We start from the raw sequence: 16749 nt of genomic DNA on the forward strand, positions 1-16749 counted from the left end.
TTTACCTGTTCTCGATGTTTCTGTCTGTGTTCTTGTCGGATTCGATTAAATAGAATTTCGAATAGAGACCAATATATATGATAAATAATCATTTATTTGCGAGTCTGCACCGCATTTTCGAGATTTTGATTTTGGAAATGAAGTGTATATAATATTGAATAGTAAAAATAGTACAATAAAAAATATATATTTGTATAAACATTGATTAATTAATTAGTGTTAAACATGGCTTTCCAATCAGGATTATATAGAGAGGACTTACTTCTAAGTGCAATCCGAAAACAAATATTTGAGTTTTAATCTGACCCAAAGTTGGTAACTTACAGGATAATTTATACATGAGTGGTATTGTAATTTTTATGCTTTTATTATAATCCTCTATAAGTTATGATTTTACCAATTCTAAATGTAGAACGAGAAACAAATGTAATAATATATTTGTTACGAAAAGCTTTTAAGCAATGATGCTTTCAGGACGTGATGTGAGGGAGAATTTGAGACCCCCCCTCGAGCTAAGAAATTTCCGCCTTCAGGACCATATATTCGATCGTGCTCAATGTGGACTACCAATTTGCCTTCCACCCGAATATTGAAATTCTCCCCGAGGATAATTTTCTGAAGTCACCACTGTTTATAAATAGTTTTTCGTTACAAATCAGAGGATAATGGAGTAGAGTGTATTTTTTTTTAAATTTTTTTTTAAGCTATGGATATAAGATTCACAATTCATATAATGTTCCGTTCTAATCGAATTTTAAACAAAAGAAGTTTTCAATGAGTTACTCAAAGAAATATTTTCAGCCTCTGGATGAAAATAGGAAGACACTTAAAAAAGAAACAACTTGCTACCGGGTTTGAACACACAAACATGTGATTGATAGTGTATCGACCCAAACCACTCGACCGTTTTGTATGCCTTTGCACATCTTCTTTTGCCTTTTGTGAAAGCAGTTTACTGTTCCATACTCGCTTTTGTTTATTCCGATACGACTATGAGTTCTCAGTAAATATTTGGACGTTACAGCTCTTGCAATGTATAAAAGTGGTTTTAGAATAAATCACAATCGATATTATGTCCTAATAACATACGTAAAACAGGTTGAATTCGTGAAATGATTGAGGTTGGAGTGAGCGTAAATGTTTTCATAGTTAGGAGCCTGGATATGCAAAACCGCTTAACGTGGGGATTTAATATTGTGAAATTTGGTACCTAGGACCACACACTCTATATTTTGGCAGGGGTACCTTGGCCTACTCCCTAAATTTTGGCAGGGTATGTAGGACCACTCTCCTTAAATTTTGGAAATGCCAAATCTAAAAATTTGGTATGGTAGCCTAGGACCAGAGTATGTATACTCATGTGCAAAATTATTGTTGCATGTCTATAAATGTAGGAATATAATTTGATAGTGAATTCGACCGGTATTTCTTATAATGTTAGTATGTGTATAATCGGTAAAGACACGTACGTGGCAAATTTCATGTCAAAAGAACAATATATAAGAACAATAAAACGAAAATAAAACTTTCTTGACCATTTAGCAACATTTTATTTTACTCATTATAATTTTCCTATTTATAATTCTTTTCCTATCAAATTTACCACAAATATACATTTCCCGATTACACACATAGTAACAGTATTAAAAGTACCCTGCAAAATCATTATCAAATTATATTCTTACAAGAAGACAATTACAGATATGCGACAATCATTTTGAACACGAGTGTATCTCTATAAGTTTTAGAGATCCATCTGGTTCAATTTTATGGGTAAAAAATTGCCAAAAATTCATTTTTTTTAACCTAATTTATCCCCTTTGATGAGGTCTTATTACCTTATATGGTTATATGGGTGTATATAGGGCCCATTCTCTTTCATAAGACATGGATACATTGGCCCACCCCCTTCAATTTTGGAAATTGTCGAATTTAAAAATTCAGTATACTAGTATAGGACCCTAATGAATACCACTATAAATTTGGGTGGTCCATCTAGTTCCCTTTCATGGGTAAAACATTGCCAAAATATAAACGTAAGCAATACGTTGTACCACGTGTTCGGTTTTTGACCTAATTTATCCCCTTTGATGAGGTCCTATTAACTTATATGGTTATATGGGTGTGTACAGGGGTCCATTCTCTTTCGTAAGACATGGAAACTTGGTACACTCTTCTTAAAATTTGGGAGGAGTACTTTGGCTCACCCCTTAAATTTTGAAAATTGTCGATTTTAAAAATTCGGTATAGTAGTATAGACCCTAATAAACACCACTATAAATTTGGGTGGTCTATCTTGTTTCCTTTCATGGTTAAAAAATTGCCAAACATTCAAATTTCGGAGGTTATTGACCCAATTTATTCCCATTGATGAGGTTTCATTACTTTACTAGCCTTCGGCTAGCTGGGGGTTCCGGCCCCAGGCCCCCGCGTTTGCTCGGCCTACGGCCTCGAATCTCTTATGTATTAACCTTTGCATCAAGAGTGAATTTCGTGCATTTGCTCTTGAATTACATTTCCTGAATTTGGTCCAGCTGGGGGCTTCGTCCCTGGCCCCCGCGTTCTCGGCCTACGGCCTCGCACCCCTTAAAACCACAATTCTACTGAATTTCAAGTTTATTTTCTTATTTCAACTATCTAAAAGGTTTCTTTTCTCATTTCAACCTATCTGGAAAACGTCCATTTAAATAACACAAGAATTTCTTCATCCCCCCTTTAGACACCTTGCAAACTAAAAATATTAACTTTGGCAATTTTTCTATAGGTTAGTCTCGGAAGATTACAATCATGCGAAATTTCATCATTCTAATCCTAACGGAAGTGCCTAAACATTTTGGGGTGTAGAAGATGTCCCATATAAATAACATGGCAAAGATTTTTCAGTTCCCGATAAAACCACTTTACAGATGATTTTTTAAATTTATTTTTAGTCATTTACTTAGGTATCGCTAACGAACATGTATAAGTATACTGAATTTCAAGTTTTTATTCCAATTCCAAGTACTTAAAACATGAGATTATATAAAAAAAAAAAAAAAAAAAAAGCCCATTTAAGTAACATTGGGAATTTTTTCATGCCTCCTTTAGACCCCCTAAAAATTAAAAATATTCACTTTTAACAATTTTCCTCTGGGTTAGTCCTGGAAAGCTACATTCATGCCAAATTTCAACTTTCCATGTTAATATGAAGTACCCTTTTATTTTATGTTCAGGCTCTCTACTTCCCTTTAATCACTGATATAACGTCCCTATACAGCGATGCTCCCCTTGCTCATGACCGATGGTCTTTCAAGACATCTTCACCTCAAATTGAGTACATCAAAAACCAAGAATACAGCTCTTAATTCAACTAGCTCTATTTGTCCTCGATATGATTTTTTAAAGTGAGTTCCTTCTTTTGAAGACAACTAGGCATCAAATCTAAAGAAAGTCTTATCTTACGTTGAATCCTTTATTGGACGCCATGAGCTACAACCTTTTCAATTCTTTACTTCTAAGACAATTTCTACGGCTAAAATCCATAGATAATACTTTTATAACTTGGATAAGGGAACAATTCCTGCAACCTTTAAGCAGTACATTAGCTGTCAAATTAAACCGATCCCTTTTTGCTCACACAATCGCTTCTTAAATATAATCTAAGTATAGAAAGAACACGAGGTATTCGCACATCGAAACCACCAACAGCCTCAATACTTTCAAAGTTTGTACGTAACCTCTTGACCAAAAATCAAACTATGGAAAGAACACGAGGAATGCGCACATCGAAACCACTGACAGCTTGCAATATCTTCAAGGTTTTTGATGTCACCTCCTGACCAATAATCGAAACAGTATCTACTTTATTACAGAATCTCTAGAAGTTCCCTTTAAAATTCTATCGTTAGTATTCATTAACTATGAAAATCTCGCGACACGTTGAAAACTTCGACATTATCGTAGAATTGCTTCGAAAGTAATACCTTCTATATTTTTATTTCTGGGGTGATGTCTGAAGCTACTGTTGATGGCATGACAGCAGAGTTCGACGCAAATATAATTGTAATATTGTTTCTGTGCGACAATTGGTGGGAAGTGAGCAATCTGACGTGATTTATATTTTTTTTGTTTATTTTTCAGAAATGCACAGCTGTGACGATTTTTTTTTAAAGAAACAAAACGTTAAATGTTTATAATTTTAAGAGAAGAACTTACAGTCGTTAATTGCCAGGAAATCGCATTCTGACGAAGCCAAACGACAGGGGGAGGGAGGAAATGAACTCAACTCACCTAACTCACTCACTCAAACTGACTAACTAACTAACTAGTTCATTTTGGGAAAGGAGTCACAACTTAATTTCGGAGACTTCGTTCTTTTATATTAGGTTGGGCTTCTCTTACATTTTCCCTATTCTATATATACAGATGATGATCAGAAAAATGGAAACACCTGTAGTTGGCAACACGTCAGATGTATGGGTTGGCAGTGGTGTCGTGGCGCCCGCAGTGCCGGACCGCTGGTGGTGGCGTGTTAGGTCGGTCTCCATACTACGTCAGGCGCAGTGGAACAGCAGTGTCCAGTGGCTGCAGCAGACGGAGGTAGTGTAAAATGGGAAACCTCTCAGATTTTCAAAGAGGACAAATTGTTGGTTCGCGGTTATGTGGAGTGAGTGTGACGGCAGTGGCTACTGTGTTAGGTGTGTCGCGTGGGACAGTGTCGAAGGTGATGACGGCCTACACAACACACGGGAAAACCACATCGGGGAAGTGGAACAGTGGGCGGAAGAAAATCAAGAGTGACAGGTCACGCCGGGTATTAAAGCGCATTGTCACGCAGAACCGTCGTTCTACTGCGGGGCAAGTGACGGAGGAACTCAATCAGCACCTCCCCCACCCTGTTTCGACAATCAAAGTCCGCCGCGAATTACATGACATGAACTTACGGGGTTGTGTTGCACGGGCCAAACCGCTCATCAGGGACCATAACGCTTTCGCACGCCACAAATGGTGCCGCGACCATGCAACTTGGACCGTTGAGGACTGGAAACGTGTGATATGGTCGAATGAGTCATCCTTCACCCTATTCCCAACCACGGGCCGTGTTTATGTGTGGAGAACGCCCAAAGAAGCTTATGATCTGCACTGTCTCCGCCCAACTGTGAAACATGGCGGCGACTCGGTGATGCTGTGGGCCGCCATATCATGGTTTTCATTGAGTCCTGTGGTCACACTTAGCGGACGAATCACTGCCAACGATTATGTCGCAATTTTAGGAGACCACTTGCATCCTATGGTCCGGATGTTGTTCCCGGACAATGACGCCATCTTCCAGGATAATAATGCACCCATTCACACAGCTGGCGTTGTTGCAGCGTGGTTTGAGGAACATCGAGATGAAGTTCAACACCTCCCCTGGCCCGCCCAATCCCCAGATCTCAACATAATTGAACATCTGTGGTCCGTCTTGGAAACACGACTCCGGCGACGATTTCCACCTCCATCCTCTCTCACAGAACTGGCCGATGCCCTGCACGAGGAATGGTGTAAAATTCCACTTGCTACCATTCACGACCTCTATGCCTCCATCCCACGTTGCATCAAGGCTGTTCTGAAGGCGAAAGGTGGCCCGACACCATATTAATCTGGTAAGTGGCAATTTCATTCAGGTGTTTCCATTTTTCTGATCACCATCTGTATATATACACGGATATCACATATACACCCTCCATTCCAAAAGAAACCGAACTTTTGGAAACAAATAGTACCACTAGTGCTATCTGTTGTAATATTTTACCGGTAGATGGCGTAGTCCCTCATTGACAACTGGTATAAATGTCATGACATTTGGATGCACAGCAACAAAGTTATTGCGTTTCAACGGTCAGTGTGTTGTGTACATCGGTCGGAAAATGAGTTTCAAACAACGAGCTGCAATTGAGTTTTGTGTTAAACTGGGTAAAACTTTTAGTGAAACGCACCAAATGCTACAAAATGCATATGGTGATGAGTGTCTATCCCGTACGCAAGTTTACGAGTAGTTCAGGCGATTCAAATCGGGTAGAGAGACGCTGGATGATGACGAAAGATCAGGCCGTCCCAGAACCGGATTATCGGAAGAAAACATCGAAAAAGTGCGTGAATTCATCAAACATAACAAAAAATCGTCGGTGAAAGTTATTGAAATGGAATTAGGCATTCCTCAAACAACCGCATTTTGACCGAAGTTTTGGGCCTTAAGAAGGTTAATTCGCGGTTTGTACCACACAAACTCACCGAACACCAAAAAGTTGATCGAATTGCGCATTGCAAAGACATCGTTAAAAGTGCTCGGCAGGATCGAAACTTCTTGAAATCGATTGTAACTGGTGACAAGACGTGATGTTTTGAATATGAGCCCGAAACAAAGCGGCAAAGTGCTGAATGGAGAGCGCCGGATGAAGGAACACCCAAAAAAAGTCGCTTGGTGAAGTCAAAAGTTAAGGTGATGCTGATTTGTTTTTACGATTCAAAAGGAATTATCCACAAAGAATTTGTTCAGCCCGGCCAGACAGTCACTGGAGAGTTTTACTTGGGCGTCATGAAGCGTTTGCTGGCAAGAATTCGCCGTATTCGACCCGAATATCGTGAAATCGGCAGTTGGACTCTTTTGGACGATAATGCACCATCACATCGTTCGCGACTTGTAACTGAATTTTTAGTCAAAAATCACATTATTCGGTTGCATCATCCGCCCTATTCACCAGATCTCGCTCCGTGCGATTTCTATCTGTTCCCGAAACTGCATTTGGCGATGAAAGGAAAGTGGCACGCATCGATTGATGCCATTGAGAAGGCGACGACCGCCGTCCTAAAGACTATTGCAATAAAGGACATGGAGAAGTCGTTTGACAACTTGTTGGAGCGTGCAAATATGTGTATCGATGCAGAAGGGGAATACATTGATTAATAAAAATGATTTGTTCCAAAATGTACATTGCTTTTTTGTTTTTTTAAAACGTTCGGTTTCTTTTGGAATGGAGGGTGTATATCTTTCCATTTTTTTTCTTCCGTTTTATAAGTACTATGAAAAAAGTTATCGATGTTTTACGTCAGAGATGGAGAAACAAGTTTTCAAGCAATACGGAAGAACACTGATCACTTACTATTTTGTTTGTTATTAAAATCACAATTGGGCTTTATTCTTTAATTTGATACTAATTAAAGTGTATAAGAGTGGTGGAAATGGTGTAAGTAAGTAGGGTCTCCACTTAAAAAGAAATAACTAAATGTATTTGCTTTATAAAGCAAAACAGAAAATAACAACAGAAAACTCAATTTTTCTTACCAATATTTTAAAATCTAAATTATGTGCTATCTGAAACTTGGGGATAACATACAAAACGAAGGACGGACAACTAACTACTTAACAATAAACAAATAACAATATTATCATGAGTAATGCGAAGAAGGCATTACGATTAATATGAAATGAACTTACCACATTTGTCAACCACATTTCACTTATTATCACAGATTTCTCTCTACATCGTATATCTTATTCTTGTTGTACAAATCATAGAAGGACAGGTAAAACAACTATACAAGCACAACGGAAATGGAAAAACAGATCATAATTGAAAAGATATGGAGGGGTATTTCATCTAAAGTTGCAAATGTGTTTCAATGCCTTATGAATAAATGACGTAACAAGTGTGCCTATAATTCTTAACACTTCCCTTATTTCTTTCCAGAGTCGTATTTCGTATGTGAAGTTCGATGAGAGAAAATCACCTAGTATGAAAAATCCTAGAATTGATTTTAATTTAGGATTTTTTATTTCAATAAATAATTTCTAAAAACTTTCACTTTATATTATTTTTACCTTCGTTATTATCTTTACTTCATTTGTTGCACGTTAGGCTTACCTTAATTGCGAATCATAATTTTGTTTTGGAATTTCTGGTATGCTCTTTCACTCCGGTCATTCCTACAGGGAACACAATACGATTTCTACAATACGAAAAGCGTTAGATGAAGCAATGTTTCTTTCTCGTTACAGGTAACAGTCCAAAAAAGAACTGCAGATAACAAGAAATCCAGCTAAACCCCGTTGTTTGAATCTTTTTTGCTGTGGAAGCGTTGGTATTGGAATGAAGTTGTTATGAGAAGCATTTCAAGCCATTATCTCCTACTTCTTTTGTGTTCATTTGCGCAACAAGGACTACCACAAGCGGTTGATATTAGCTTTGGAAATAATACTTCAACGTATACCACAATTTTAGATGGTACAAAGAAGTTTCAACGAAGCCTACAACTCTAGAAGATGAACCTTGTGAGGGAAAACTACGTTGTAGAACGATACCGGACAAAGTGACAACTCTACAAAATACGGTTTCCTAAGATCCAAGACGCCATGATAGAAAAGATGCATTGGATCCTTGTCCATGTATGCAAGTTTGCATGAAGAACTATAATCGAAGAAGGTGCTTCCGCGATAAGTAGATGAAGTGCTAGATTTCTAGAAGTCAAGGCAGAGTCAGAATTGCTCTCGAATCCTTCACACATCCTGTACGGTGCGTACCAATTCGAAGATATATTACTTGTGATGAGTGATTATATTGCTTGTATCACTATTAATGACTACCTAACTCGATCCCATCCGTATATGGATCCATAAAAATAACTCAATAGCAACTGTGAAAAATAGACGAAGTTTCATACGTTGTGTTACTCCGTCGCATTGGTATAGTCACCGGTATTAGGCTACAGAAGTAGAACTACCACCTAACTAGTATAAAACAGTGAAAAGTTATTGCATCCTTGAAAATTCGAAGTTTACGCTTCTAACATGATTGTGTTACTTCTCAAACCATAAACCAATCAGACTATAAGAGATTTTTACGCTAACAATGTCAAAACGGACTTACCTGATTTGGCTATGGCTTTTCGTTTATTACTTATTAAATATTAGAGAGGACTTCCGACTTGTAGAAAGAAGAACTACATAAGCGCAATGTTACTGAATACATTTCCTTTAAGCGTTTATAAAACAAGTTTTTTTAAGAGAATCATAGTTTGTCTATATTGCAAAGCTTTCGAAGTGAAGCTCGTATATATTTGTCATCATATTGTACCTACTTCATATACACCAGCACGAATACCCGGATCTGCGAAATATTTCTAATCATTCACTTAGGTTTGCTTAAGAAACGTTGTCGAATTTCGAAACATTATGGTGTGATATATATAGTTAATCTATAGTTTCTCCTATACAATATGAGGTCCAGATAATCCAGTTTATTGTAGTTTTCCTCATCCACAGTAACTTCTGATATTTAAGTGGATTGTCATCAATAATATAAACTGTTAACTTTTATATAAGAAGGGTGTAACGCTAATATTTGGTTGTAAGGAAATTAAAATTTAATGACAATTTTTATTTAAATTTGATGCAAAATTTTGTCAAGGAAAGGAAAAAATTCCGTTTGATTTTTTTTTTTTTTTTTTTTTTTTTGTGTGTGTGTGTGTAAATAAGCTGTATTCTCGAACTGTATACAAAATTTCTTTTAAACATATCATTTCTTTTAAATTCCACCTACTTCAAAATTTGTAACATGGAGTTTTAAAAACCTCCTTACTATTTGTTAGAGTACACACCTTCGGTACACGAGGTTCCGTGTTCGGTTGCCAGTAGGAAAGCATCGAATGCAGTACACTCGTTGAGATTCCATTTTGAACTGTAGGTCTAATCTTATATAGCTACTTGCTAACATAGGACGTAAACAGAAGCCTATCAATTAATCAACCTTTTCAAATTGTGCTACGAGAGTAAAATCTACGATATAGATAGAAAATTTTCGATAAATAGTGACGTGCAGAGAGCAAATATGATAACAGTTCTTATTAGCAAAACATTTTGGAAGCAATAATTAACAGGTTTATTTGAACTTACAGTAGACAACTACATGCTTATAACTACAAGAAACAAAGCTAAATCATCACTCACTGGTTGGAGGGTTGTACTGAGTAGTGTGGGTCTGAGGGGTAGTTGTCTGCGTTGTTGGGGTGCTTTGAGTACCAGCAGGAGTAACAGGTGGGCGTGCAGGAGACGGAACTGGCCTGTGAGAAGCCATGAAATTCCTGCGAAGGCAATATGGTTACAAAGCAATTAGTAAGTATTAGAACAAAGAAGAAACACACATCATGCTGTAAGACGCAAATACCAATATTTAATATAGCAATCAAGTTACATTATTTTAACTGACAAACTATACACTGAAAGTTCAAGTATATTATATTTAGCGTTCGATCAGTGGAAAATTTTGCAGTACAATCTGGTATTTTATGTGTTTAGTTTGAGATTTAGCTCTAAAGATACATCTAAATATCGCATCTCTCCCCCCCCCCCCCCCCGTTAATTCTGTTGAATTCAATCTTGCCCTTGGAGCTACAGTCTAAGTTTTTGTACAACTCTCTGAGTGTATCCTCCCATGTCTTTTTGCAGAAAATCAAGTCTTTATTCTTGTACAATGATTTACTCATGAAACTATCGGATGATACCCTTTCCCTGGATCTGCAACGAAAAGTAAATAAACCTGGCAATAACGGTAAAATTATTGTTCCATGTGTTGGCAGCCCTGTAGAACATATATCATTGCCAGATCTTTTTCTTCAACTATCTATAGCGATCAACCTTATATATATATATATATCTTTAAGATGCGAACCATTACAATCGATCATTAATTCCATCACAACAAAAACCAGAGGTTTTTCAAACTGAAATTATGAATCTACTAATTATTTCACAAACAACATTTCATTTCCGAATTGAACTATAATTCAAAGAGACTGTTTACAGCAATTAGGTTTCAAGCATACTGCAACTTTTTTTTTTTTTTTTTAATAACATTTTTCAATTGATTTTTCCCCATTGTCAACACATTCTTTGGAGCCGTAACAGGGAACTTCGCATGAGTCCTGTAGAACATCTTGAGAAATCGCTGTCACTTCAGTTTGAATATTTCCGCTTCAAGTCGTCTAATGTCCTTGGTTTGCTCTGGTATGCCTTAGTCTTTGGTACTCCAATAGGAAGTAATCACAAGCCCTGAAGTTGGGAGATCTGGAAGGTCATTGAATGTCCCCTTTGTGTGAGATTACGCGGGTCCCAAAATGTTGTCGTAACGCATGCACTGAAGCATTTACAGCGTAAGCACTTGCTCCATCCTGCTGAAACTACGTTTCTAATGCAATACCACGTTGCTGTAACTGTGGCACAAGGAAGTTAACATCATGTTAATGTAACATGGAGAGGTTACAATCACAGTGTTGTCTTCATCATCTTCAAAATAGGGGCCAATAATCCTTTCCCATGCTAACTCACACTACACAACTTTATCACTGTATAACGGTCGTTTAAACACCTCTGGGGATTATGCAATGACCAGTAATGTCAATTCTGAGCATCGATGCAACCACATAGATGGAAAGTCGGCTACGACCGACATGAGTAGATTATTGAGAACTTGGTCAGTAAGAACATACAAAACGTCACTGGAAAAGAAAATCTCTTCTTTAAGGTGCAAGCTGGTTCCCAAAGTTCCTAATCCACAACAATATGGTAGTGCGCCTTGGGACACTGGATTCCGATTAACGGTGTAATAATAATAATAATAATAATCATAATAATAATAATAATAATAATAATAATAATAATGATGATGATGATGATGATGATGATGATGATGATGATGATGATGATGATGATGATGATGATGATGATGATGATGATGATGATGATGATGATGATGATGATGATGATGATGATGATGATGATGATGATGATGATGATGATGATGATGATGATGATGATGATGATGATGATGATGATGATGATGATGATGATGATGATGATGATGATGATGATGATGATGATGATGATGATGATGATGATGATGATGATGATGATGATGATGATGATGATGATGATGATGATGATGATGATGATGATGATGATGATGATGATGATGATGATGATGATGATGATGATGATGATGATGATGATGATGATGATGATGATGATGATGATGATGATGATGATGATGATGATGAAGAAGAAGAAGAAGAAGAAGAAGAAGAAATGCTCGATGTTCTGCTGATCAACGCAACATGGCAACTGAAATGATCTGAGCTGACTGCAAAGTCACGGTCAATCTCAACAATCACGCCTGAACAGAATTGATTTTAAAAAATCTAGTTGAACGAGCTGTGAACAGACTTTCAGATATGAGGTTTAAAAAAAGTAGGTGCAATATGTTTCAAAAATAATTGTTGTAAACAAAATGCTTTGAGTTATAGCTTAATTTGGAAATAAAAGCTCATACGTAAAATAATCAGCCTGATCACAATTTCAATTTGAAAACCGTCAGCTTTCTCTCCTGGACTGTATTACTCAAGACTTTATAGATATGACTTCTGAACCCCAAATTCAACACACCATTTTAATCCAACTAGTTTAATTCTTCTTCATTTTACTTTTGAAAATAACCACTCCCTACCATAAAAGATATGGCCATGGGAATATACTTCCAATCCCATCTTTTTCCGGGATGCTAAGCACAACTCAATTCAATTCTCCTCTGCCAAAATCTTTCTTTATGGTTAAGATCTGTAGATATCTTTGGTGAGACCCACATGAACAGCCAACACTGGAACAATTCCTACAGCCTATAACGAATCAATCGTTTATCAAATTCACATAGTCATTTTATTTTTGTAATAACTGTCTTAGATGTGAACGTCACACTTTGAATGGACGTCTCGAGATGAATACTATTATATTCAAAAACTGTACGCAATATCATCACTTCTAAAATTCTTACATTTTAATGTAATGGAACGCTCCTTATTTTATGCTCTGGCCATTCGTGGGATACGTATCTGCTTTACTATCCTATCCCTAAACCATTACTATGAATTATCTTAAAATTATATCTTCAACACTCTTGAACTAGGATACTCACAAACCTTATCCGAAAACATTTTGACCACGAAAGAAAAATTTGGAAAAAAAAAAAAAATTCTGAAAAAGTATCCATTTCAATTCTGACACTGCAGCATCCCAGCCTCAACTCCCTCTTGTAGAAATTTATGGATCACGTTCATTCCATTACTATTTCATCACCGAAAACACGAGGAGCCTTTCCTACGCGTGCCAAAGTTGTCTGTTATCCTGTAATCCCTACTTACGATGATTCCCCTTTCCATTTTGTCACGAACAAATGAAACAATCCAAAATGCAAAATTTGCATACTTTTGACACAAAACAGACCTCCGAACATCATATTACCCCCACCAAATATACGTACTTATTCAGAGTTGTAATTCTTATTTCGTGTAGGTTCTCAAATGCAACCCATTCTGCTGCATTTTCCTAGTAAGGCAGTCAAACGACAAAACACCCGATACTAGTCATCAGAAAATCGCCATTGGTTCACGCTTTCAAACAACTAAGGAAAAGGCAGTGTCATGATGTGGTGCGGGATATGAAAAGACACAATTATCTAACATGTATCTGGAGACGTTGCAAGAGGACGCATTTCCAACCCTCGAAAACGCAGAAGTGATTTTTAGGAATAATTTCCGCAAGATGATCGAACGTTAATAAACAACTCTCCAAATATTGAACTGAATACCGAAAATGGAATGGCCTCCAAAAAGCCTAGAAACGTCATATATTCACTGTACCGTTATTGTAATTGAACTGAAACTTCGTTCGCGATTCAACAGTGATTGAAATACAATGAATGTGCTGTTAACACTTTTGATCTGTCAGTTTTACCTATTATTCTTCAAGATATTGGTGAAAGCCACTCTTGTTACCAGAACATTCTCAAACGTAACTTAATATGAAAGAACTTCTGACTAGAGTGAAGATAAACATTTTCCGAGTAAGAATTTATATAATAAGTTAGCAGAATACTTCTTCAGTCACGTATATAAATTGGGCAGAATAGTCTATAGCTGATATGTTCCAGTACATACCCAGCAGTACAAGAGAAATATTTTTATGACCCTTAAATATAAGCATTGAGACAAAGGCTCCAATGTTCTCTCAGGTATAGTTTGTCGTGATTTAGTTTCTAAACTATTAGTAAGCACACACATAATAATTATAAACATTTGAATGGTCCATGAAACTCACTTTGCATACTTGTACGATTTGTTCTAGAAGCAAGAAAATTTCTGGAAAAAAATATAAATAAATGTAATAGCAAATGAAATTCACACATTTGGACAAATTTAAGTAAACTTAAATGGCGTATCTAAAACGTATTTTGTCAAATAATAATGTGACCCTTAGCTTGAAGTGTGCAAAATTATTTCCGCTTTACGCTACATCATATTCATGTCGTTATTATGGTAATCACCATGTTGGGTCTAACACTTTGTAACACAATGCTGTAGAATCATTGCGGGATACCGGCGCTAAAATTATTTAGAATTTTTGAATATTTTATCACTTGTCGGAGACAGAGAAGTTTCAAGCTTCATGTCTTCAGCTAATCTCTTCGTCTCGAAGTTATAATTTTATTTAAAGCTACCCATCAATTATAGTTTCTCGCCCCTCCCTCTCTTTCCTTCCACCGCACATAATTTTATTTAAAGCTACCCATCAATTATAGTTTCTCGCCCCTCCCTCTCTTTCCTTCCACCGCACATTCTATCACTTTCTCAGGATAGTTCCTTCTCCAGCCAATCTCCCAACCAGTTTCTTTTTCTCTTCCTAACTGCATTTTTTTTTTTAATCCTTTACTACTCCTAATACTTTTCACATTATCTTCCCGTTTGACTCAGCTAATTTTCTTCATTTCTCTCGACACGACACCCACACTTCGTAAGCTACGCCTTTTGTCATCGATTTCTCCTGTACATTTCCCTACTTTCTCCAGTTTTTCTGTCTCCCACATTCTTATCTAAAATTAACCTAGAGTTTCAATTACTAGTGAATTTTGTCTGCAGAAATTAAGCAAGCCTTCTCCTCTTTCATTTCTTTGACTTAAACTATGTTTGTCTACGACACTACTATGTTAATCTACGACATTAGAAATCATCAACTAATTCTACTTTACTACTTTCTTACTTAGGCGCTTACCCAAGATTGCTCTCACACTAGCACAATGCCCTTTTTACTATGTGAGTTAAATATTCTATCTCATCTGTTTCTCAATTCTCCCATACATTTTCATTTATCTTTACATACTTTTACCAAATCTAGATTCTTTTCTTGCACCATGTTGAACGAAATTAGATTTACGGGAAAGAATGACTTTGATTCAAATTATGATATTTCAATTAATGTGATATACGTTTAATGAATATTAAACAGTAAGTTAAAACTACCATGCTACAATCTAATAAAGGGTACTGTGTTCATATATATGAAAATTTGTTACATCAAAACCTGCATATATTAAGATACACAAACACAAAACCGTCCGATACAATTTGAATCACTAAAATAAACAGACTGACTTCAACTTACGAAATAAAAATAAACACATAGCTACATCAACAAGTTCTACGGATATGTGACCAAATTAAGCAAGCGAACAACTCAATAGATTTTACTTATATAATTTAAATACTGTAATATTTATCCTAATACAGAAGGTTGAGTGGATTATATCCGACCAATTTTCACAGCGTATTTACCCTACGAAAAGCCGTGCTACTAACATTGGTTGTGTTCTATCATACTACAAGCACTAAGAACTATTGCCTGACATTGTAATTTCCATCTACACAAGCTACGTTGGAACAAAGACATAGACGATATATCTCATTCTTTCCTGCAGACTTTCCATAGGTAAGTGACGGCGAGGTTATAGAAGTCATAATAGCAGTCCAAATGAGCAGAAATCTATTGGGTTGGCCTAAGTGATTTTAACTTTCCCGTTTCCTACTTAACTGTCAATATAAAACCATATGGTATGAGTGGATTCTTTGTCCATGTGGATTTACATTTGTTCTTGTTGCTTCGTACAAAGGAGGAATGTCTTTCCGACACAGTGGGGTCATGTTGGATTCTTGGAAGTGGGCAGCATTCATCTTCACATTTTCGTTCACCTTACGTACCTCCAACTTCCTCTCGTAACGGTATTCGGCGATAATCACGATTCCCCGCCAGAGGCGTCACGGTACGAAATTGAATGAATGTTACCATTATGCATGATATTAATGTAAGTCTCATCCAATGTGACACCCACATATTATTTTGACCGGCTACGTATTTTTCGGACAGTTTATCTGACGTTCAACAATGTGGCATGCAAGGAGTTCATGAACCTGGCTCTTATATAAGCACTGCAGGTCAGAACGGTGACAAATGGCAGGGCGGACTGCTTTGTCCTGTTGAGGTGGTGGATTCTCCTGGCCTCTCAGGCGACGAATTCCACGAAGCACCTAAAGTTACAATTTTGCTAGAAACCTCGAACGAACTACTTTCGTTGGCGGGCCCAAGTTGGTTGTGTAGCCATGATATATTTAGCTGTGGTCAATCCGATGATCAACATTTTCCAGACAACACTGCTTCACTATTCGGTTATATGAAAAATATGCGCGGAAAAGATCCAAGATGTATGTATCCTAATAACGGTTCATTTTCGGCGATATTTTACTAGCACAAACGTAACACTCCGGCATCTGCAAGCTCTGATAACGATGTCAGTTTCATGATTGACATATCTATCGGATACAAACCGATCAACCTTCTATATAAATGTATTTGAT

At 36.8% G+C, this 16749-nt stretch overlaps 1 protein-coding gene across 5 annotated transcripts in view; it reads right to left on the bottom strand.

Annotated features, from left to right (window-relative positions):
- polybromo (protein) overlaps positions 1-16749 on the bottom strand; it is a 251788-nt gene that overhangs the window by 21291 nt on the left and 213748 nt on the right. For 4 of the 5 annotated variants that reach the window (XM_081733781.1, XM_081733778.1, XM_081733779.1 and 1 more), the window contains one exon: positions 9965-10098. In XM_081733781.1, coding sequence (XP_081589907.1) covers positions 9965-10098 — 134 coding nt within the window. Of the gene's footprint in view, positions 1-9964; positions 10099-14161; positions 14203-16749 lie in introns of all 5 variants that reach the window. The other variant, XM_081733782.1, reaches the window with a different exon arrangement.

The sequence above is a fragment of the Thermobia domestica genome, chromosome 12, assembly GCF_964235325.1.
Source record: "Thermobia domestica chromosome 12, izTheDome1.hap1.1, whole genome shotgun sequence".
NCBI lineage: Eukaryota > Metazoa > Arthropoda > Insecta > Zygentoma > Lepismatidae > Thermobia > Thermobia domestica.